Source organism: Pantherophis guttatus, chromosome 2 (genome assembly GCF_059756535.1).
Source record: "Pantherophis guttatus breed Tessera chromosome 2, ASM5975653v1, whole genome shotgun sequence".
Lineage (NCBI taxonomy): Eukaryota > Metazoa > Chordata > Lepidosauria > Squamata > Colubridae > Pantherophis > Pantherophis guttatus.
Window position 1 is genome coordinate 258,080,710 of NC_142064.1, and position 25,095 is coordinate 258,105,804.

Consider the following 25,095-nt stretch of genomic DNA (forward strand, 5'->3'; position numbering starts at 1 on the left):
AAGGGCAGGACGTGCCAGAAGCTCATACTCTTTATACTGCAAAATAAGAGAGTGCAGTTGGTTTTCATCCTCAATTCATAAAATGACATCACATTACCTGAAGCTGTTCCTTTATGACATTTAGAAATCAGTTGGATTGCTGTCTAAATCTGAAATTTAACAATCTAAAAATCTGAAATTAGTTATAGAATGCATCTCTAATCTATCTCTAATTGTGTTGCCCAGGATGATGTTTGATAACAGCTTTGGATTCTGATTGATGTCATGAAGGGAAAAGCAGGAGGGAATCAGACCAAAAGCTCATTTCCTGCATTATAATGCAGGAAATATTCTCAGAAATTCCTTCTTCAATTAAACAAAGTCAGATGATTGTATGAGTCAATTACAGGACCTTGCCAGGTGATTGCTGTTAGAAGGATAGTCCTATTGACTATAGAGGACTTTCTTTCCAATGCTTTTCTTCGGGCTGAAAATCATCCCAACTGGAAACTTTAGGAAGTTTTAATCATAGACTGTTAATATCACAGATGACAATATTAAAAGTTAAAACATATAAAATTTTAACATTCATATCAGCTAACCATCCCCATTAAAAGAAACACAGTGGAAAAGATAAAATTAATCACTAGCGTTGAGGACACATCAGGAATTACCTTACAAATCTGTGATGTGGAGGCATAAAGAAGATGTATGGTTGAAATGCAGTGCTAGATGTAGAAATGATTCCACTAATCAGGAAATCTCCTGTCTTGTAGTAATGAAATTCGTGTTTTCCTTCTTTCTGCACATTTAAGGGACATTTGGTCATCAGCGTCCCACATGGAAAATGGGACACCAAGAGAAGCAGCAGCAGCAGCAGCATTTCAGATATCACAATGAAGATCTTCTGTAGTTCTCTGAGACAAGACACCACTGTCTTTAGTTTCAGGGAAATCTTTAGGGGAAGCACAGCTCTCTTGCCAAAGGACACAGATTCACGGACTTGACCAAGCAAGATAAAATTTAATCTGGCACATTAAAAGGACAGAATAAAATTCAGACCTGTACAGTCTGTCTACAGGAGTCTCACCATGTGTTCTTTGTAATCCTTGAGATCCTTGTGGATCAGATCTTCAGATTTTTATAAGAATTACAAAATATTTGTGAAATCTGTTGATGGGGGTTACTAAATATCCATACCTTGGTTTCAAAATAACCGTGGGTGAGGGAAGTCCCCTAGGCTTTAGTGGAAGATGAAGTAATCATTGTGATTTTGATAATTATACAGGGATTTGGGAATCACAGTTGATTCTCTGTTTGACTTCACTTACAAGTGTGCCTGAGGGGAAAAATTTTTGCATGAGTTATGGACCTAGTTAGAATTTAATCATCAAAATAACGACTCAGGAAACTTTTTATTCCCATTATTACTTTGGAGGAAGCAGAATATCTGGTCCTGTTATATTTGGGTTTCATGTTGAGTCATAGCACAGAGAAAACACTGATTGTGCTTGTAAATTAACTCTGGTGGACCTTGAATTAGGATGGGGTATTAATCCTGCCTCTGCTGGGTCTCTCATCAGCTTTCAATATTGAAACACAATACATAGGTAGTCCTCGGCTTACAACAACTCATTTGGTGACCGTTCAAAGTTACAGCATTATTGAAAAAAGTGACTTATAACCATTTTTCACACTTACAACTATTGCAGATTCCTCGTGGGCATGTAATCAAAATCTGGATGCTTGAAAAGTGGTTCAATTTTAAGATAGTTGCAATGTCCTGGAATCATGTGATCACCTTTTGCAACTTTATGGCAAGTAAAGTCAAAGAGGAAACTGTCAGTGTGTATGAGAATTCATGACTGGCAGAGAACAAGGTCAGCCAATGGGGACTGTTTGGAAACTGAAACAGTATTTGCTGGAGACAGCAAGGAGTCTGGGTGTGGTTAAACTTAATCTCAAAAACTAGTCTGCTGAATTGAAACTGAAATTGTTCTCTCCTCTGCCTGTGTTTGCCTGTACTCTCTACCATGTTGGAAGAATCAGCCATTGGTATTGTATATTTACTTTCATGTGTTCTATTATATATAAAGAGAAGTTAATGAATCCTGCTGAATCAGTTACCTGTGTGTGCTTTCTGGATTTGATTGCTGCAGCAAACTCTGACAGAAACCAGATTCATTTAACAATCAACTTACTGATTTAACAACTGCAGTGATTCACTTAAGAACTGTGGCAAGAAAGGTCATAAAATGGGGAAAAATTCATTTAACAATTGTCTTAGCAACAGAAATGTTGGGCTCCATTGTGGTCATAAGCTGAGGACTACCTATACCTCTAGGCCAGGGGTGTCAAACTCGCATCATCACAGCTTCATCACATGAAATATCGTGACTTCTTTTCCCCTCGGTAAACAGGGTGTGACCAGCATGGCCCATGGGACCCCAGTTTCACACCTGTGCTCTAGACCCATTGAGAGGGTGGGGAATGAATTTTCCCTCACAAAAACATTATCAAGTTCCTCTACTGTGTCAACTCTCTTGTGATTGGCAAGTACAGACTCATATCTTCATTCTGCTGGTCTCGCTTAAAATTTGGAGACAATGGGGAGAGAGGAAAGAAATCTGTGCATTGACAGAGTGAATGGTGTGGCTTGAGGGAAAGTAGAAAGAAAAGTTAAATATGCAAAGCAGATATCAGTTACTGATTGGATAAACCAAAATCAAAAATACTCATGGCTTTTGAAGATTATAGAACATAAAATATGTGTTAATATAGGTGGCCATACAAATCTTTTAAAATAAATGAGTAACTAAAACAAATTATGTTGAGTTATGAAATGTTTTTGAGAAATGAGAATCCTACAATATCTCCCTATCCTTATAAGAAACCTACACAAGGACCCGAAGCCAGACTCTGAACAAAACAGAGTTAAGCAGAGTGATTCCACATCACTCTTGTGAGACAAAAATGAGACAAGACTGTATACTCCCTTTGGCAGCATTCCAAGTTTCAACCCCAACAAAAGAAGACTCCGAGGCTGGCAATTCCTAAAAGTTCCATTTTATTAGAGAAGTCATATTGACACATCTGGGAAAACCCAAATCTGAAAGCTTCCAGTTTTCCTCACCCAAAAGAAAGTCAAAGTTCCATCCCCTTCACCCACATGTCCATCACATGATCCAATCAATTCACTGTCCCAACTGGAGACAAACCCCCGGGCACGCCCATCCAGGTGCAGGCTGATTGTCCTTGGTTCCCAGAGAAAGGAATGTTGTTATGGCTAATTCTCCACCGACTCCTTGAAATCCCCCATCCCGTTTTCCCAGGCACTAAATGTGACAGCTCAGAAGCTCTAAAGAAAAAGATGGCTTCCAGGGCTGACATCCTTCTTATTTATTCAACTTGTATGCTGAATGGATATTGAAGAAATGTAGATTGGAAGACAAATAACATGGTTTTAAACTGCTGGAAGAAACATCAATAACTTTCCTATGCTATTTATTGATAGCAAGATTAATCACATGGAAGAAAGAAAAAATTCTTAGAACAAATACCAAAAAATTTGCAATTTTGCAATCTTATTGCAATTTGCAATGTCTTATTTTATTTTAGCTACCATTTGGATAAAAACAATAATTGCCAAAATCAAGAGCTCTAGTTGTTTTTCATCATTAGATGCTCCTTCATGTTCAAATCAGGTCTCAGAATGATGACGTAACATTTGGGGACAAAGATGCAGCCCAGTAAGCCCAGGCTGGAAGTCAGGATGGAGAAGATCTGCACAGCCACCATGTATTTCCCTTTGGTGCTCAGGTAGGTGGGGACAAAGGAGACCCAAACACTGCAAAAAACCAACATGCTGAAGGTGATCAGCTTGGCTTCGTTGAAAGAGCCTGGCAACCTCCGGGCCAGGAACGCCACCAAGAAGCATATGGCAGCCAGAAAGCCCATATAGCCAAGGGCACTGTAAAGCATTGTAACTGAACCTTCATTGCATTGCAGAAGGATCTGTCCTTTTTGGGAATAGAAGTCAGAATCTGGGAATGGGGGAAAGATTCCCAGCCATATGAAACAGATGCCCACCTGAACACCAGAGCAGGAGAAGATGATGAAATTGGCCAGAGATTTCCCCAGCCATTTCCTCATCCTGCTGCCTGGCTTTGTGGCCAGAAATGCCACCACCACCATGATAGTCTTGGCCAGCAAGGATGACACGGCAACTGAGAAAACAACACTGAAGGCAGTTTGTCGAAGAAGGCAGGTCGCTTTCTTGGGTTGACCAATGAAGAGAAGGGAAGTCAAGAAGGAAAGCAGGAGAAAGATCAGCAGAATGTAGGTGAGATCCCGGTTGTTGGCTTTGACTATGGGAGTTTCTCGATATTTAATAAAAATTCCTAGAACTGAGGCAGTGATTAGAGACAAAAAAAGGGCAGAGATAGCCAGAACAAGACCTAAGTTTTCTCTGTAGGACAGAAATGTCATAACTTTGGGAACACACAGATCTCGTTTGTTGTTGGAATGGTGGTCATCTGGACACTTTTCACAATGGGCTACATCTGGAAAACACAAAATACTGTTTTTTAACAAGTGATTGAGTGACATTCAGCACATCATTTTATGCTGCCCAACTCCCAAGAGTCCCTTGGGAGTTGGGCGGCATAGAAATGCAACAAAATAAATAAATATTTGCCACCAATAGCCTCCCACTGGCCAGTACGCTCCCACAGAGTGGGCCTCCTCAGGGTGCCGTCCGCCAGACAATGTCGGCTGGCGACCCCCAGGGGGAGAGCCTTCTCTGTGGCGGCGCCCACCCTCTAGAACAACCTCCCCCCAGAGCTACGTACAATAACAGACCTCCGGATTTTTCGTCGGGCCCTAAAAACCCATTTATTTCAACTAGCTGGGCTGGCTTGAGTCAAATTTTAAACGGATTTTAAATTGGAATGTTTTAATTACGGCCAAAATTATTTAATTATTTTAAACAGATTTTAGATTTTGTATGTTTTGTATGTATGTCTTGTTTTTACTTTGGCTGTTCACCGCCCTGAGTCCTACATTGGAGAAGGGCGGTATAGAAATTTAAACAAATAAATAAATAAATAAATAAAATAAAATAAATAAATCATAGCCAACTTTTCAGATATAGGATGTACACATTTATTGTTATATGATTTGTTTATTATGCAATTATATTTATAGACCACCTGTAAAACATTTTGCAGCAGTTTCGCCTTAAATTATGACTTGGGAGTGAATTTTCTATATTTTTCTTTTTGAAAACTCTTCTCATTTTTGCATTAGGATTATTCCTTTGATGTCTTGCATCCATTTTATCATACAAATGTTTATTTTTTCCATCTCCATGTTATATTGCAAAAACAATTTATATATGGCTCTAAATCATAAATCTTATTTTGTATGAGTATTTCAAATGCTGTCATCTTTCTCAAGGTCTCTCAATCTTTTTCAAGATGGTTTGTTATTGTTTCAGCAGTTTGTGAAAAAAATCCACCACCGTGAATTCTATCTTCACTGAAGTGATTTTAGTCTGCTTCCTGAGTCTGGATGTAGCATATCGGCATATGACATCAAATCTTGGTAATACCAGAACGGTGGTAGCACAGTGATTAGAATACAGTATTGCAGGCTAACTCTGCCCAGAGCCTGGAATTCAATCCTGATCAGCTCAAGGTTGACTCAGCCTTCCTTCCTTTTGAGGTTGGCAAAATGTGGACTCACTTTGTTGGGGACAATATGCTGACTCTGTAAATAGCTTAGAGGATGATATAAAGCACCCTCTAAGTCTAAGTGCAATTGCTATTGCTAATATATTGTCCTTAAAATATATGGTGCTCCTTCTTTGTTCTTGAACTACCAACCTTCCTGCACGGAGATGGTTCCTTCCATGCATGGAGAACAGTCATAACAGCAAAGTGGTTCTCCCTCCCTCAAGAGCTTGGTATATCCTGGGAGGCAACTTTCAGTACACCTAGAAAAGGGGGCCTTCTAAACAGAAAGGAAGTCAGAGAAACATAGAAATGAGGGGGTTACTTCTAGAAATGGAACTGAGCACCAAAGTGGGTTCAGGAATTCAAAAAGATACTTTCAAGATCTTTTTCCAAATATAATGAAAATAATTTTCTCTTAGTGAAAAGTCTTCACTAGCTGTTTCATTTCAGCAGGCTATGATCCCAGAGTCCCCTTAATGTTCAGAAAAGGCTGTTGATTCTCCAGTCCAGGCATCATTATCCTTCTGGGATTTTTCTGCATTTGAACTTCAGATCCCATCAGATTCAGCCAACTGGTCAATGACACAAAACTGTGGAAACTGTAGTCCAAAGCATGGAAACCACAGGGTTGCTCTCTCCTATCTTAGCAATTGCTAGAACACAATCTATCACAACATGTCCTCTGGCTTCTTTCAATATGCATTTGTTAGATCTCAATTTCCTATCAACTCAGTCTCAAAGCAGACTCTAGTTGTGAACAAACATTGGATAAGATTCAATAGAAGAGAATCTCTGTAACGCAGGATTGAACTGTAAACTCCTTGATGCTCTCTCAGTTTGGTTGTCTGCTTGCATTCATTTGACTAGATAACATTATCAGTGCTATCATCAAGCACATCAGGCATTGACGATGTTACTTAGTTCAGTAAGCAACCAATGAAATACCTGCAAACAGCAACCAAGCTCAGAGAACACCAAAGATTCCATTAACTAAGTGCCTCCAACCCCAGAACAATGCTGATATTCCCACCATAAGCAATAGATCTTTTGAGAGGTGCAGGAGAAATAGTAGTGTCTCCTTCAACTGCCTTTTTACTAGTGTAGGTCCTCCATTATAGTGAAAAGGCTGAAAAACCATAAAATCACATGGATATACAGTATAGGAATAGATAAATAATAAAACCCAAAAAGAGGCAGATTTGGTTACCTGGTTAAAAGACGTTGGCCATATGATGGCACTCTCATGGACAGAGACCTTGATATCTGAAGAGACTTCTTCTTTTCCAATATTCCCAATTACCACCCCAGCAGCAGATTTGTTGGGAAATACTGCCCAGTCCATGATATCAAAGTCGGCAGTAGGAATTCCATTCTCATCCAAATAAACATCATTTACAGAAAAATTGTAAATCTGGAAGTTTCTTAGAAAAGGATGGAGCTGAAAAGATATGGAGAATCGCACTTGCAATGTATACGTTCCCATTTCAACCCTAAATCAAAACAGGGATACTTTACCCCGGTGTTTCTGTCTGCAAATGTGGTAGGAAGATTATTTTTTCTCTCTGTAATTCCCTCTCTCCCTCTCTTTCTTTCCCACTCCCACTGTCTCTCTCTCACACACCCACATACACATACACACAAACCTTCTTCAGTTTAATATTTTTCGCCTGCTTTATGAAATTGGTAATCTCAGATTCCAAACATATTATGACTCCGGCAATCTCACCATATTCCTATGGTAGTTTTCCCACTAATTGTATTGGTATTACAAAAAGGAGTGTCCCAATTTTGCTTGACTAGAACATTAACTCCATCTTGGCTTTGAGTCAAGATGGTTGGTCCTAAATTTTCAGTCTCCTTTGGCCAATGTCCTAAGGCACCCCTGCTGCTTCCCCTTTGTTGCAAGGTTCTTGCCTGCCTCCCTGTGTCCAAGTCACCTGCTGGAAGGAAACATGCACTAATCTAGGTAGTGTGAGAAAAAAGTGAGAAAAGGAGATATATGCAATGCCTGTTAAAAAAAAGAAAGGATGGGGTTTCCATCACACTCTTTGGAAGAGAAAATATCACAAAATGAAACAGTGAGGTTTAGAAAAGCCACTAGAAATGAGAGCTAGTTATACAACCAGATGTGACATCATGATGCAACCTGACTTTCCCCCCACAACGTTGTGAATGGAAGTTTTTTTTCCCCTTATTAGCTGATATGTATCACAGTTGGAAAATTGCACAGCCAGAGAAATCACTTCTGTTCTGATGTCCTGGAAACATGGAAGAACAATGGAGGCATTTGGAAGTGAATAAAATGGTCAATAGAAACAACACATTCCTTACCAATGTATTATTATACGCTCTTTCTAAGCTCTACAAGTTTTATTCTTCTATAGTAGCTTTATGGAACCAACAGTTGGTGGTGGAATGTGAAAGGATTGGGAGAAATGATTGGGTTCGAAACAGGAGTGCTATTCAGCAGGTTCTGACAGGTTCTGTAGAACCGGTAGCGGAAATTTTGAGTAGTTCGGAGAACCGGCAAAAACCACCTCTGGCTGGTCTCAGAGTGGGGTGGGAATGGGGATTGTGCAGTATCCTTCCCCTGCCACCCCCACCAAGCCATGCCCACCAAGCCACGCCCACACAACCGGTAGTAAAAAAAATTGAATTCCATCAATGGTTCCAAATACTAAGATTTAATTTTCAAAAGAGAGGAAAAGAATCTTGGGAGATGGCAAACACAGAAGAGAAAATTGCCAGGCTATAACAAGGAAGCTGTAGTGTGCTTTCTGTAGCTTCAACCTGAAGATGGTAAGAGGAAGAAAGATTTGACTCCTCTTTGCATGGCAGGACAGGAATTCAGAACTACATGAGGCCAATGTTAGATCTTCAAGAGAACATGATGGTTTTGGTGGCATCCTACTGTTTATTTATTCAGCAATTGTGGAAAAAACCTTCCAGTTTTTCAGACATCATTGCCTATTCTCAGAAGCATCTCTTGTTTAGTCTGGAGCATTCACCAACACAATCTCTCTCTCTCTCTCTCTCTCTCTCTCTCTCTCTCTCTCTCTCTCTTTTTTTTTTTTTGTCTCCCTCCCTTCCTCTCTCTCTCTCCCTCCCTCCCTCTCTCTCTCTCCCTCCCTCCCTCCCTCCCTCCCTCTCTCTCCAAATCTCCTCATCTGCTCAGAAGAAATATTAGAAACTGGCAGTTTTTGTTGGGATCCGCCCCTCCCCCCATCAATCTCTGCTTATCTTTATCATAGCATTTAAGAACTGAAAGGGAACCATCAGCAAAATTTTGAAAAACCATTACATGACACGGCTGTACCATCTGGTTATCCCAAATATGCATCTTCCTCTTACTCCTTTGGGAGGAAAAGGCAGCACTGAGGGCCCAGGCCACAACCTGGATTGCTGTGGAAATACTGGAGCCATCCTCAGACAGGATTCTTTCAACCAGATCCTGTTGCAATATTTTCAGGATCAGACTCAATAAAGATAATAGGAGTTAGAGCTTTAAATATATTTCTTTTTAATTATGATAGGCATTCTATATTCACTGAATATTCAAGGTAGAAGCAGCGAGAATGGTGAGGGTGGCTCCTTATATATACAAGGGGTGGAGCTAGGAATGGGAGTGGTAAGTTATGAATACATTAAAGTCCAAAGAATAAGTTAACCTCTGATGTTCCATATATACATTATTTACACATTGGAGAATAAGGCATTTACATCTGACAAATCCCCCTCTAAATGCCGGTTCGTTACACAACACCAATTACATTCTGATTCAGGACAATATAATACATATAATTTAGAAGTTAAATATTTGTGTTGTTTAGAAGGTAAGGGTTTTGTTAATATGTCAGCTAATTGTTCAGAAGTATCGCAATGTATTGCTTTAATGAATCCGTCTTGGGACAGTTGTCTCACATGCTTAAACTTTATATCAATATGCCTGGACCTTTGTCCAATTGCATCGGATCTGGATATTTCAATGGCCGCTTTATTGTCTTCATGCATAATAAATGGTAAAGTGGGTTTCTTCCAAACATCAGTGATCAGATCATTGAACCATATAAGGTTATTTGCAGCCTTGGACAAACAAACATATTCCGCTTCTGTAGTAGAAGTGGCTACTAGTTCTTGTTTACCAGTATACCAGTAAACTGGACAATCATTCAATAGAAAAACATAACCAGAAGTACTCTTTCTGCATGATGTATCACCAGCCCAATCTGCATCAGCATAACAAGTAATTTTTGGTTCTCTGTCATTATTGGGTTCCAGCATTAAACAAAAATCTAATGTACCCTTCAGATATCTTAGAATTCTTTTGACAGCTTCCCAATGATACAAGGTTGGTTTACTAACATATCTTGACAGTAGATTGAGAGGTAATGCAATATCTGGCCTAGTCCAATTAGATATATAAAGGAGTGAACCTATAACTGATCTGTAAAATGTGTTGTCTTTAAACTCAGGGGAAGATTCATCAGTGTTTCTAAGAAAATCAGTTTGCATAGGGGTGTCACAGGTTTTGGCATTATTTAAGTTACATTTGTTTAGGAGTTCGATGATTTTATCTTTCTGTGTAAGTTTGAATCCCCTTTTAGTTTTGTTAATTTGCACACCAAGGTATTTATTCACTTTACCCAGAGATTTCAGTGAGAAGTGTTCATTTAACTTATTTACAAAGATTTCCCTGCTCTCTTTATGCTTTCCAATGTATAAAATATCGTCCACGTAAATTAATACAAATTCAATATGATCATTACTCTTTTTTACAAAGAAACAGTTATCAGCAGTGGTGGCGTTGAAATCCATGGTCTTAAGTACTTTTACCAAGCAATCGTACCATCTTTTGCCGGATTGCTTTAATCCGTACAGACTCTTATTTAATAACCAAATTTCGTTCTTATTAGTGTATTGACTGTGTGGTGCTCTTACATATATTTCCTTATCTAATTTTGCATGTAAGTATGCGGTCTGTATGTCATATTGGAATACGTCCAGATTGAGTGCAGATGCTACTACAAGGGCTGTTTTGACACTCTCTGTTCTCACTGTGGGTGAATATGTATCAGTATAGTCTTCTGGATATTTTTGTGCATAGCCTTGTGCAACTAGTCTAGCCTTGTATAAGGTATTGCCTCCTTCTAAGTTCTTAATTTTATAAATCCACCTGGTACCTATAATTGTTTTATCCTTAGGTGCGATCGCAGGTGTGAATACATTTAATCCTTGTAAACTTTCCATCTCTTTTTCCATAGCTAGTTCCCATTTTTCTCTTTCTTCATGTGGAAGTTTCAATACTTCTTCATATGTATTAGGTGTTATTTGTTCTCCATTCATATGCATTATGTAATCTTTGTATTTATTTGGTATTTGGTTTCTATTGTTTCTAATAGTTCTTTCAGGCTTGCTATGGTTATCATGCAAATATCTAGCTTCCTTTTTTGTTAATGTGTCTGTCTTTATTTTATGCTGACTATTAGTCCAAGTTTTGGTTTTGTTCTTACTTTTGTTAATATTTTGATTTTCTGTTGTTCCTTCCTCGCAAGATATCGTATCTTTACATTTATTAGGAAATATTTCATTAAGGTGCAATTTTGACCAATTGGCCTGTTCATGGAACACAGCTGTTCTGGATACTATAAATTTGTTATTACTATCAATAAATCTGTACCCTTTGGTTCCAGTTTCGTATCCCATGAATCTTAATCTCCTGGATACGTTTTCTCCCTTTCTCCTCAATTGTTTAGGTATGTGTACGTCTGCAGTGACTCCAAATATGTGCATGTGTGATAATTTGGGTTTTCTATTGTACATCACCTCATATGGTGTCTTATTCACAATACTGGACCAGGTTCTATTTTGAGTGTAATTTGAATAATGTAATGCCTCTGACCAAAATTGTTTGCCTAAACCAGCATCCTCTAATGTGCACCTAATCATGGTTTGTAGTGTGGAATTTTTCCTCTCTGCAACTCCATTTTGAAATGCAGAAAAAGGATTGGACGTGAAATGTAACATTCCTCTATCCTTTAACCATTGGGAGAATTCTTTAGACATGAACTCACATCCCCTATCTGTCATAATTTGCTTTATTCTGATATTATGTTGTGTTTCTATACGTTTGCAGAATTCCTTAAATTTCTGAAATGTTTCATCCTTGTGCTTTAATGTGTAAACAAAACCATATCGGCTGTAGTCATCCACTATTGTTAGGAAGTAACGTTTTCTATAGGTAATTGAGGGACTTAATGGACCAACTAAGTCCATATGTACCAAATCAAAAATATTGTTAGTTGATCTGTTAGATTTTTTTGGTCTGGGACTGGTTTTTAGTTTGGTGGATTTACATACTGAGCATTCCAAATAATTTTCACAATTTTTTATTTTGACACCTTCTGCGTGTTCAGTCATTTTTTGTACTACAGGAAAGCTTGCATGTCCTAACTTCCTGTGTAAGATGTGAGCACACTCATCATGAATTGGTTTACCTATTTTTGGTTTCTTTTCCTTGTATGTATTTTTGTGATCATGGGTTATTCTACACTCATCATTGTCACTGTTACTGACATTTTCATCATCTGCTTCAATACAATCTTCCATATTTGAATCAATGTTATGTAAACATCTTTCTTTAGTTATCAGATAGGGTAGACCTCCTTTTATCATTACAGTACCTACATTTGTTTTGTTCTTTTCTATAGTTGCTTTCCCCTTTGAGAAAACTATATTGATATCAGATTCTCTGCTTAATTTTATGGCACTTAGTATGTTGTGAGGTATTTCTGGGATTAATAATACCCCCTCTATTTTCCCTAGACCAGGCAAGGTCACATTTCCTTTGCCTAGTACTTGAACCTTTTCTTGATTAGCTACCTTTATCACAAACTTATCTTCTATAAATGAAGATAATATACTTTTGTTGGTGGTGGTGTGATTTGTTGCACCAGAATCAATAAGCCAATTGTTATTCTCATCCTGCTGTGTTCTGGTGCTGTCTTGTTTATTTAGCCCATTCAGTGACCCAGATTTCCTCTCTTTTGAATTTTCTCTACCCCCTCTACCTTCTTTGTAATTTGGTGGACTTCTATATTTGTGTCTATTTGTGGAAGATTGTCTGTAATTATATTTGCTCTTATATTCTGGCCTATGTCTCTCTCTTGAGACTTTGGGGCAGTCTCTTCTACTATGTTCCCTGGATCCACAATTGTAGCATCTAAAGGCCTCATTATGTTTATCTTGAAAGACTACTTTCCTAAAAGGTTTGTGGTCTGTTTGGTTACTGGATCGATTTTTTCTTGAATTGTCTTCTGCTATCAATTTGTTAGATAGGCTTTCTATGGATAAATATCCCAAATTAATGGTATCTAAGTGTGACATAAAGCTATCCCATGATGGATCAAGTGAATTGATAATAACACTTTTCATTGTTTGATCTGAAATCACTTCCCCCCTCAATTGTAGCTCAGCTCTTATTTTGTTTAGATTTATCAAATGCTCACTTATAGAAACCCCTGGTTTTACTCTAGAGGAAAAGAAATCCTTAGACATTCTTGTGGTTGTAGCTACGCTATCGCTGTGAAATAGATTAAACATGCATTGAATTATTTCTGATACTGTTAGGTTTGGTTTGATGCTATGATACATTGCAGGAGACACGCTAGATATTATTATGAAAAATGCTCTATGATGTAAACAATCTATTTTTAAGGTCCAAGGTCTTCTTGGAGGGCTAGTTATAAAGAATAGTAAATTTTCTTTCATGAAAATAACCTGAAGCTGTTGATACCACTCTTGTAAATTAATGCCATCAATTCTAAGTTTTGGGAAGTCACTGGGTAAGTTACCTACATTATTCTGTCCATTACTTACAACCTGGGGCAGTCCGTGATCTCTCAAGTGCAGGAAATTACAGAACGGCATTGGGATGCTTGCAATGAGTCTGCGCGGTTCTCTGGCCAGTTCAAGTCCTTCTGGGTCGTCTACGTAGTTTCGCACATGCGCGTTGCTCATTTCTTCTTTGGTGGCGTCGTGGAAGGTTCTCTCCCTTTCAGCTCTCTCGATCCGCTCCTCCTCAGATGAGTCGGTCTCTGGCTCGGTTTTTGGGGTTCTGGTGGTGGCGACGGTTCTTTTCTTCTTTTTGTGTGCGTTGGCATTCGATCTTGTCTGTGGTGTAGGGCGAAATCGGCATGGCTCTCTGGGCTCGGGCGTCGTCGCTTTCGAAGTCAGGATGGGAGCGTGCAGGTCTTGAGTCGCCGGTTTGATTTCTTGCTTCTTCGTAGATGTCTTGGTAATTTTCAGTCTTGGCCCAAAAGCAGCAAAAAGCGTTTTCATTGCTGATTTTACTTGAGATTTTGTTAAATCGTCTTCACTTTCTGATTTTGAATCATCTGAAGAGTTTGAGACTTCTTTCTCACTTTCTTCGTCTGATAGTGTTTTTCGCGCCAGAAATTTTGAACTGAGCGTTTTGATTGGCTCTGCTCCATTCTCTTTTGAAGTTCGTTGAAACCAAGATGGCTGCCATTCAAAATTTCGCGCGGGATCACATCTTTTCTTTTTAACAACTATTTTCTCAGTAGTCATCTCACTTACGGTTTTTTGATCTTTGGGTTTTTCTTTAATGACGTTTTTCTCTCTCACTGCTCCGCTGTTCTTCAGCATCTCCTGGAGGTCCGCGATGAGATTTTCATCATTCTTTTGGCTTTTTAGTATCTTTAATATCTCTGACCTGAGTTCGTTATTTTCTATTTCGATTTCTTTCTGGTCATTATTTTCACTCATTAGTTCTTCTTCTTCAGTGGTGTATTCTTCGGATTCTCTCGAAATCGCATTGGTGGATTCGTTGGTCATCTCTTGATCAGTTTCTATTTCTTTGCTGTAGGCCCTGGTGTTGGGCCTATCTTTCTTGGACATTTTTAATTACTTATTGAGTCAATTAACCATCCTCTGCTACCAGCTTGTTGCAATATTTTCAGGATCAGACTCAATAAAGATAATAGGAGTTAGAGCTTTAAATATATTTCTTTTTAATTATGATAGGCATTCTATATTCACTGAATATTCAAGGTAGAAGCAGCGAGAATGGTGAGGGTGGCTCCTTATATATACAAGGGGTGGAGCTAGGAATGGGAGTGGTAAGTTATGAATACATTAAAGTCCAAAGAATAAGTTAACCTCTGATGTTCCATATATACATTATTTACACATTGGAGAATAAGGCATTTACATCTGACAGATCCTGGGGTGGGATTTCCCAGCTCTCTTTCTCCAGGCATCTCTTCCAAACTTTCTTAGACAACAAGGGGATTGAATAGGAACACTGAAATGCTGCCTCGCCAAACTTCCCTGCAGCAGAGTAATGTGAATTAAAATCATAATATTGTGTCCTTTTCTTTGATTGAATTGAGAAGGATAATATAAGATGGTTATGCTGGAGATTAACAAACTGGTAAAATAATCTCACATTGATATCTGACAAAGCTGTAGCAATCCATACTTTTTCCTTAAACAGGATTTGATTCTTTTCAATGTGTTGTATTAACACTGCTACTATTAATGTGGTCTGAGAATCCAACTGACAAACAATACTTTTCACTCTACTGTCACTAAAATATTGAAAAAATTGCTTATCCCTCCCTATTCTAAGAACCACAGGTAAGCTTTCAGAGAAGGCAACACAGAGGCCTTTCTTTAGGGCTTCTGGCACAAAGGTTCTTCTGAACTTTTCTCCAGTTTCATTGTCCGGAGCAGCGAGGCCGATCCACGTCCATCGGAAATGCAGGAGCAGTTGGACAATTGCCAAGTGAGGAGGTTCTTGCTTTGGACTCACCCGGTAGAAAAAAGGAAAATGGTGTTTCTGCTCTGGAATGTGGCTGATGACCCCATAGTTGATCTAAGATGTAAGAGAAAAAATATGGTCAATTGTTTTGCTTTTCAGGACAAAAATAAGTCCTTACCTCAAAGGGCTTTTTTTTTTCTGATGCTAACCCTATACTCACACATCAAGTGGTCAAATATATTCACCAAGTTATACTCAGTGGCTAAGACACTGAGCTTGTCGATCGAAAGGTCGGCAATTCATTGGCTCGAATCCCTAGTGCTGTGGAACAGAGTGAGCTCCCGTTACTTGTCCCAGCTTCTGCCAACAAAGCAGTTCGGAAAGCACGTAAAAAATACAAGTAGAAAAATAGGGACCACCTTTGGTGGGATGGTAACAGACATTTGAATGCCTGATGAAAATATAGTATTTCAGGTGTCTTTAAAGCTCTGTCATCTGACACATTTTATTGATCATCTGATCCCTTTTTGACCATCAGTAGACTTTATAAAATGAAATTAGCTTCAGTATTCATTCTTACTTGTGGAATTTTGTAGGTGCCTAACGTAGTTGAAATGTAATTAAAGAGTTCTGAATCAGTCTCTTCAAACACAGCCAAAAGATTCTTTTGTCTTCCGCAACTGTAGTTTGGGACATTCTCTTGCCCTGTAGACAGCAAGTCCATCATGAATTCGGATGTGATCCTTGCATTGAAAAAGTTTTCATAGATGCTGTATCCCAGGGTGATGTTTGGTAACAGCTTTGGATTCTGGTTGACCTCATGAATGGCAAAGAAGAAGGGCAGGACGTGCCAGAAGCTCATATTCTTTATACTGCAAAATAAGAGAGTGCAGTTGGTTTTCATCCTCAATTTATAAAATGACATCATATTACCTGAAGCTGTTCCTTTATGACATTTAGCAATCAGTTGGATTGTTGTCTTATGAGACTAGCCTGGAAATTTAACAATCTAAAAATCTTAAATTAGTTATAGAATGTATCCCTAATATATGTCTAATTGTGTTGCCCAGGATGATGTTTGATAACAGTTTTGGATTCTGATTGATGTCATGAAGGGAAAAGCAGGAGGGGATCAGACCAAAAGCTCAATTCCTAGTTTTAATGATAGACTGCTAATATCACAGGTGTCAATATTAAAAGTTAAAACATAAAATTTTAACATTCATATCAGCTAACCATCCCCATTAAAAGAAACACAGTGGAAAAGATAAAATTAATCACTAGCGTTCAGGACACATCAGGAATTACCTTACAAATCTGTGGTTTGGAGGCTTAAAGAAGGTGTATGCTTGAAATACAGCGCTAGATGTAGATATGATTCCACTAATCAGGAAATCTCCTGTCTTGTAGTAATGAAATTTATGTTTGTCATCTTTCTGCACATTTAATGGACATTTGGTCATCAGCGTCCCACATGGAAAATGGGACACTAAGAGAAGCAGCAGCAGCAGCATTTCAAATATCACAATGAAGATCTTCTGTAGTTCTCTGAGACAAGACACCACTGTCTTTAGTTTCAGGGAAATCTTTAGGGGAAGCACAGCTCTCTTGCCAAAGGACACAGATACACTGACTTGATCAAGCAAGATAAAATTTAATCTGGCACATTAAAAGGACAGAATTAAAATTCGGACCTGTACAGTGTGCCTACAGGAGTCTCACCATGTGTTCTTTGTAATCCTTGAGATCCTTGTGGACCAGATCTTCAGATTTTTATAAGAATTACAAAATACTTATGAAATCTGTTGATGAGGGTTACTAAATATCTGTACCTCTGTTTCAAAATAACTGTGGGTGAGGGAAGACCCCTAGGCTATAGTGGAAGATGAAGTAATAATTGTGATTTTGATAATTATACAGGAATTTGGGAATCACAGTTGATTCTCTGTATGACTTCATTCACAAGTGTACCTGAGGGGAAAAAACTTTGCATGACTTATGGACCTAGTTAGAATTTAATCATCAAAATAACAACTGCAAACTTTTTATTCCTATTATTACTTTGGAGGAAGCAGAATATTATGGTCCTGTTATATTTGGGTTTCATGTTGAGTCATAGCACAGAGAAAACACAGATTTTTCTTGTGAATTAACTCTGGTGGACCCTGAATTAGGTGGGGTATTCATCCTGCCTCTGCTGGGTCTCTCATCAGCTTTCAATATTTGAAACACAATATATAGGTAGTCCTCGGCTTACAAAAAGTCATTTAGTGACCATTCAAAGTTACAGCATCATTGAAAAGCATGACTTACAAAAAGTCATTTAATTAACATTAAAAGTTACAGCGTCATTGAAAAACATGACTTACAACCGTTGCATCTTCCCCATGGGCACATGATCAAAATTTGGATGCTTGGCAAGTGGTTCATATTTATGACGGTCGCAGTCTCCCAGAATCACGTGATCCTCTTTTGCAACCTTCTGACAAGCAAAGTCAATGAGGAAATCAGATTCACTTATCAACCAAGTTTCTATTTTAAAAACAGCAGTGATTCTCTTAACAATTCTGACAAGAAAGGTCATAAAATGGGGCAAAATTCATTTAATAGCAACAGAAATTTTAGGCTCCATTGTGGTCATAAGTTGAGGACTCTAAGCCAATTGAGAGGGTTTGGAATGAATTTTCCCCTCCCCCAAAAATTATCAGGTTCCTCTACTCAGTCAACTCTCTTGTGATTTACAAATAAAGAGCACTGGGGAAAGTCTTTGCCACATTTCTCCCTGTGTGAAATCCCATATAACTCACTCAAGAAATTGAGGACAATGTTGCTTCTCGTATTCTAAACTTTGTAATTAAATTACAAAGTTACTATGGCAACTGTGATATCTTTGGGAAAGAAATTTTGAAAGTATGCCTTCATAAATTGAGTAGATTTTTAGCAGGCCAATTTTTTTTATTTTATTTTTTTGTATTGATATGAAAGAGTATCACACTTTCCTGATGGAAATGAACTGGTCTCCTTTCTTTCCTAATGCAAAAGGCAATTCTTCCAAATGTTCAGCTTAATCCAAAACAACATGTCCTTGAATTAGTTGTCCACATGTAAAGCATTCCTGGCCTGCTCTTGAGTTGCCATAGGCAGGAGTGGGGTGGGGGAAACCGATGGAGCAACCAGAAGCACATTCCACGCATACCTTCTCAAGGCCACAGCCTAGGTTACCAAGAGTCAGCTGGAGAGGCATGTTCTCTATGGCCCGCGAAAGTGCTCCGTTGGAGAATGTGATTTATGACACACCCTGGGAGGAGGGAGAAAACAGGGTCATAGTTGGGACGTAAATTACGTGAGGCAGAACTGACTCCATTTGGGTATGTGCCGATACGTTGCTCCTAATTAACAACTGGTACTTGGCTCGAGGCTCATGAATTAATTAGGGCACCCATCGGAACCCCGACATTAGTGCCTTCATATCAGCACTCAGTATTTTCACATTAACAATCAGGAGAGTCTAGATCACAGGCGTCAAACTCAATCGCATCACAGGCCATATTATGATGTATCATGTTTTATGCCTATGCAGAGCCTGGATGGGTATGGCCTACACATGATGTCTCCAACCAATGGGGCATCCGTTTTTTCAGACCTGGCTCTAAATCAGAGGTGTCAAACTCGTGTCGCCACAGCATCTTCAAGTGATGTATTGCGACTTTTTCCCCCTTCGCTAAACCAGGCATGGGCATGGCCAGCGGGTGACACATCCGGCCTGCGTGCTATGAGTTTGACACCCCTGCTCTAGATCACCTGAAGAAAAGAGCAGAAGGGAATGAAAAAATAATATCCCCATGAACAAATAACTAAATAAGTAAATCAGAGGTGATAATTGTCCAACTATAGAAGCTTAACAATATGAAATGAAATATGACAAAACAACTCACAAGGAACCCTCATCATCAATCAATCAGAATAGAGCTGGAAGGGACACTCGAGGTCTTCTAGACCAGCCCCCTGCTCAAGCAGGAGACCCTATACCATTTCAGACAGGTGGCTGTCCAGTCTCTTCTTAAAGACCTCCAGTGATGAAACACCCACAACTTCTGAAGGCAACTTCTGTTCCACTGGTTAATTGTTCTCACTGTTAGAAAGTTTATCCTTAATACTAGTTTGCTTCTCTCCTTAATTACTTTCCATCCATTTCATTTATTATCTTGTCTTCTGGTGCTTTGGAAAATAAGTTGACCGCCTCGTCTTTGTGGCAGTTCCTCAAGTACTTGAATACTGCTATCATGTCACCCCTAGTCCTCCTTTTCTATACACCAGCGATACCCAATTCCTGCAATCGTTCTTCATATGTTTTTGTCTCCAGCCCCTTAATCATCTTAAGTGCTCTTCTTTGCACTTTTTCCAAAGTCTCAGCATCTTTTTTTATAATGTGGTGACCAAAACTGGATGCAGTATTTGTGGTCTTGGAAAGTTTTTATACAGCGGTACTAATACTTCATGTGATTTTGATTCTATTCCTCTGTTTAGGCAACCAAGGTTTATATTAGCTTATTTGGCTGCTGACACACACAACTGGCTCATATTTAAATGATTGTCCATGAGGACTCCTAGGTCTATCTCAAAGTTACTGATTTTGAGCCAGGTACAAGTCTCTACTTGTAACTTTGGTTTTTCTTGCCTAATTGTACAACCTTGCTTTTCTCCGCATTAAATTTTATTTTGTTGGATAGGACCCATTGTTCAAGTCTGTCATAATCCTTTTGGATCCTGAACTTGTCTTCCGGGCGGTTGGCTATTCCTGCCAGCTTTCTGTCATCTGCAAATTTGATCAGTTCTCCTTCTATTCCCTCATTTAAATATTTTATGAAAAACTTGAAGACTACGGGATTTAAGATGAAAACTTGTGGTACGCCACTGCTTACTTCCCTCCATGTAGATGTACTACTATTACTACTCGCTGAGTATGGTTTGTCAGCCAATCTGTTGGTTATGCTGTCTATCCCATATTTTTCCAGCTTATCAAGAAGTAGATTGTGGTCTACTTTGTCAAATGCCTTATTGAAATCTAAGTATATTATGTCCACAGCATTTCACTCGTCTGCTAATTTAGTTACTGTCAAAGAAGGAAATAAGCGGGGTTTGGCATGATCTGTTTTTAACTGGCTCCTACTTATAACTTTATTTGTTTCTAGATGTTCACAGATCTATTTTTTGATGATCTTTTTCAGGAACTTCTCAGGTATTATATCAGGCTGATTGATCTGTAGTTTTCTGCGTCTCGTTTTTTTCATCATTTTTCATCATTTTTTTCATCATGATTGGCAAGAGATTTGTATCTCATCTAAAAATTATATTAAAAAAAACTCCCTGACAAAACTTCTCTAAATTGGTTTCAGAAACTTGTTTCTGATTTTATTTGCCTGGCATTTTTGTTATTCTGCTGCTGTGAGCCAACCTTTGTAGTGAGTAAAAGGAGAAAAAGCAATTCAGTTTTGATTTTTGAAGGTCAGTTGTGTTGTCATGAGGGCTGATGAACTGACCTGATTGCTGATTTTGGAGATAGCAGTCCCACTGGGCCAGCTAGTATGTAGGTGTCAGCAACTAGAAACCTGAGGGAGATCATATACTCATTCTCCTGTTAAGAACCAGAATTCTGAGGAAGTGTGAGGACCAGCTTCCCCACCCCCCTTCCAAGAAAGTATGAACTTTTGAGAACTTTGTATTTCAAAAGGAGTCTTTTATTGAAAGAGATGAAAGCAAGTCAAAACTCAAAGCAGGCTCTGGGGTCCCTCAGGGTGTGCAGTTCAGGATAAAGGAAATTAGGAACCCCCTCCCCACCTTCCGATGTGGATTGTGACCAATCCACTAGTATGAATACGAATTGCACTAGCCTCTCTGAGAAACAGATATTAAGAGCTTCTCCGGGTCATCATGCAATCAATTAGTCCCCCCTCCACCTTCCCTTTCCTTTCCTGAAGTGTGAGAATATTCCAGGTATTCCTGGCGCCAGGCAACGGTTATAAATCAGGGTAAATTCATACAAAGAGGATCAGGCAGGAAATAGGATACTTAGGACACATAGGAAAAGAACTAAACGTAACAACTCCAAATCCCCCCTCCCCTCTTCTTCCATGAAGAATGGCAGATACACAGATCTAGCAGGGAGATTCCTATCCCCACTCTGTTTGTCTAGCTTAATTTTTCAAGAGAATGGGGGCAAGAGGAGAGAAATATATGCATATTGGCAGAGTTAATGGACTGGCTGGAGGGAAAGTGGAAAGAAAAGTTAAATACGGAAAGCAGATATCAGTTCCTGATTGGATAAACAGAAAACAAAAATACTTGTGAAGATCATGGCTTTAAACAGAGTGATTCCAGATCAGAAAAGAAATGAGACAAGACTGTATACTCCATGTTTATTCAACTTGTATGCTGAATGAATATTGAAGAAGTATAGTTTAGAAGACAAATAACATAGTTTTAAATTGGTGGAAGAAACATCAATAAGCTTCCTTAGGCTATTTATTGATAGTAACATTAATCACATGGGAGAAAGAAAGAATTTTTAGAACAAATAATAAAAGGTTTTCAATTTCTTATTTTATCTTAGCAATAATTTGGATAAAAACATAACTGCCAAAATCAAGAGCTCTAGTTGTTTTTCATCATTAGATGCTCCTTCATGTTCAAATCAGGTCTCAGAATGATGATGTAACATTTGGGGACAAAGATGCAGCCCAGTAAGCCCAGGCTGGAAGTCAAGATGGAGAAGATCTGCACAGCCACCATATATTTCCCTTTAGTGCTCAAGTAGGTGGGGACAAAGGAGACCCAAACACTGCAGAAAACCAACATGCTGAAGGTGATCAGCTTGGCTTCGTTGAAAGAGCCTGGCAACTTCCGGGCCAGGAAAGCCACCAAGAAGCAGATGGCAGACAGAAAGCCCATATAGCCAAGGGCACTGTAAAACATTGTAACTGAACCTTCATTGCATTGCAGAAGGATCTGTCCTTTTTGGGAATAGAAGTCAGAATCTGGGAATGGGGGAAAGATTCCCAGCCATATGAAACAGATGCCCACCTGAACACCAGAGCAGGAGAAGATGATGAAATTGGCCAGAGATTTCCCCAGCCATTTCCTCATCCTGCTGCCTGGCTTTGTGGCCAGAAATGCCACCACCACCATGATAGTCTTGGCCAGCAAGGATGACACGGCAACTGAGAAAACAACACTGAAGGCAGTTTGTCGAAGTAGGCAGGTCGCTTTCTTGGGTTGACCAATGAAGAGAAGGGAAGTCAAGAAGGAAAGCAAGAGAAAGATCAGCAGAATGTAGGTGAGATCCCGGTTGTTGGCTTTGACTATGGGAGTTTCTCGATATTTAATAAAAATTCCTAGAACTGAGGCAGTGATTAGAGACAAAAGAAGGGCAGAGATAGCCAGAACAAGACCTAGGTTTTCTCTGTAGGACAGAAATGTCATAACTTTGGGAACACACAGATCTCGTTTGTTGTTGGAATGGTGGTCATCTGGACACTTTTCACAATGGGCTACATCTGGAAAACACAAAATACTGTTTTTTAACAAATGATTGAGTGACATTCAGCACATCATTTTATGCCGCCCAACTCCCAAGAGTCCCTTGGGAGTTGGGCGGCATAGAAATGCGACAAAATAAATAAATAAAATAAATAAATCATAGCCAACTTTTCAGATATAGGATGTACACATTTATTGTTATATGATTTGTTTATTATGCAATTATATTTATAGACCACCTGTAAAACATTTTGCAGCAGTTTCCATTTAAATTATAACTTGGCAGTGAATTTTCTATATTTTTCTTTTTGAAAACTCTTCTCATTTTTGCATTATGATTATTTCTTTGATGTATTGCATCCATTTTATCTTTCAAATGTTTATTTTTTCCATCTCCATGTCATATTTCAAAAACAATTTATATATGGCTCTAAATCATAAATCTTGTTTTGTATGAGTATTTCAAATGCTGTCATCTTTCTCAAGGTCTCTCAATCTTTTTCAAGATGGTTTGTTATTGTTTCAGCAGTTTGTGAAAAAAATCCACCACCGTGAATTCTACCTTCACTTAAGTGATTTTAGTCTGCTTCCTGAGTCTGGATGTAGCATATCGGCATATGACATCAAATCTTGGTAATACCAAAACGGTGGTAGCACAGTGATTAGAATACAATATTGCAGGCTAACTCTGCCCAGAGCCTGGAATTCAATCCTGATCAGCTCAAGGTTGACTCAGCCTTCCTTCCTTTTGAGGTTGGCAAAATGTGGACTCAGATTGTTGGGGACAATATGCTGACTCTGTAAATAGCTTAGAGGATGATATAAAGCACCCTCTAAGTCTAAGTGCAATTGCTATTGCTAATATATTGTCCTTAAATATATGGTGCTCCTTCTTTGTTCTTGAACTACCAACCTTCCTGCACAGAGATGGTTCCTTCCATGCATGGAGAACAGTCATAACAGCAAAGTGGTTCTCCCTCCCTCAAGAGCTTGGTATATCCTGGGAGGCAACTTTCAGTACACCTAGAAAAGGGGGCCTTCTAAACAGAAAGAAAGTCAGAGAAACACAGGAATGAGGGGGTTACTTCTAAAAATGGAACTGAGCAACAAAGTGGGTTCAGGAATTCAAAAAGATACTTTCAAGATCTTTTTCCAAATATAATGAAAATAATTTTCTCTTAGTGAAAAGTCTTCACTAGCTGTTTCATTTCAGCAGGCTATGATCCCAGAGTCCCCTTAATGTTCAGAAAAGGCTGTTGATTCTCCAGTCCAGGCATCATTATCCTACCGGGATTTTTCTGCATTTGGACTTCGGATCCCATCAGACTCAGCCAACTGGTCAATGACACAAAACTGTGGAAACTGTAGTCCAAAGCATGGAAACCACAGGGTTGCTCGCTCTCATCTTAGCAATTGCTAGAACACAATCTATCACAACATGTCCTCTGGCTTCTTACAATATGCATTTGTTAGATCTCAATTTCCTATCAACTCAGTCTCAAAGCAGACTCTAGTTGTGAACAAACATTGGATAAGATTCAATAGAAGAGAATCTCTGTAACGCAGGATTGAACTGTAAACTCCTTGATGCGCTCTCAGTTTGGTTGTCTGCTTGCATTCATTTGACTAGATAACATTATCAGTGCTATCATCAAGCACATCAGGCATCGATGATGTTACTTAGTTCGGTAAGCAACCAATAAAATACCTGCAAACAACAACCAAGCTCAGAGAACACCAAAGATTCCACTAACTAAGTGCCTCCAACCCCAGAACAATGCTGGTATTCCCACCATAAGCAATAGATCTTTTGAGAGGTCCAGGGGAAATAGTAGTGTCTCCTTCAACTGCCTTTTTACCAGTGCAGGTCCTCCATTATAGTGAAAAGGCTGAAAAACCATAAAATCACATGGATATATAGGAATAGATAAATAATAAAACCCACAAAGAGGCAGATTTGGTTACCTGGTTAAAAGACGTTGGCCATATGATGGCGCTCTCATGGACAGAGACCTTGATATCTGAAGAGACTTCTTCTTTTCCAATATTCCCAATTACCACCCC

General features: G+C 38.9%; 2 protein-coding genes across 2 annotated transcripts; both read right to left on the minus strand.

Annotated features, from left to right (window-relative positions):
• Positions 1 to 3,035: 3,035 nt before the first annotated feature.
• On the minus strand, positions 3,036 to 18,739 carry LOC148115650 (vomeronasal type-2 receptor 26-like). Its single transcript, XM_087885206.1, has 8 exons — positions 18,692 to 18,739; positions 16,804 to 17,081; positions 16,076 to 16,367; positions 15,547 to 15,609; positions 9,031 to 9,165; positions 6,922 to 7,152; positions 5,865 to 5,991; positions 3,036 to 4,541 (listed from the first exon to the last, which is right to left on the minus strand). Exons 1-8 carry the CDS (start codon positions 18,737 to 18,739, stop codon positions 3,640 to 3,642), a joined length of 2,076 nt encoding a protein of 691 aa, XP_087741332.1. The 3' UTR covers positions 3,036 to 3,639.
• A 3,158-nt stretch (positions 18,740 to 21,897) lies between these two features.
• Positions 21,898 to 24,030, minus strand: LOC132712322 (vomeronasal type-2 receptor 26-like). The gene is made up of 2 exons (XM_060693355.2): positions 23,945 to 24,030; positions 21,898 to 23,048 (listed from the first exon to the last, which is right to left on the minus strand). The coding sequence occupies exons 1-2, from the start codon at positions 23,970 to 23,972 to the stop codon at positions 22,147 to 22,149; spliced, it is 930 nt and encodes a 309-aa protein (XP_060549338.2). The 5' UTR covers positions 23,973 to 24,030; the 3' UTR covers positions 21,898 to 22,146.
• Between the last annotated feature and the right edge of the window lie 1,065 nt (positions 24,031 to 25,095).

What these genes read in the sequence shown, in the direction of transcription:
- LOC148115650 (XM_087885206.1), bottom strand. Translation starts at nt 18,739, where the DNA reads ATGCCTCTCCAGCTGACTCTTGGTAACCTAGGCTGTGGCCTTGAGAAG. An exon ending in TAGGCTGTGGCCTTGAGAAG is followed by an intron (nt 17,082 to 18,691) that starts GTATGCGTGGAA and finishes CTTCCCCTAAAG; the next exon opens with ATTTCCCTGAAACTAAAGAC. An exon ending in ATATTTGGGATAACCAGATG is followed by an intron (nt 7,153 to 9,030) that starts GTACAGCCGTGT and finishes ATATCTTTTCAG; the next exon opens with CTCCATCCTTTTCTAAGAAA.
- LOC132712322 (XM_060693355.2), bottom strand. Translation starts at nt 23,972, where the DNA reads ATGGAAGGAACCATCTCTGTGCAGGAAG. An exon ending in AACCATCTCTGTGCAGGAAG is followed by an intron (nt 23,049 to 23,944) that starts GTTGGTAGTTCA and finishes TGTGTTTTCCAG; the next exon opens with ATGTAGCCCATTGTGAAAAG.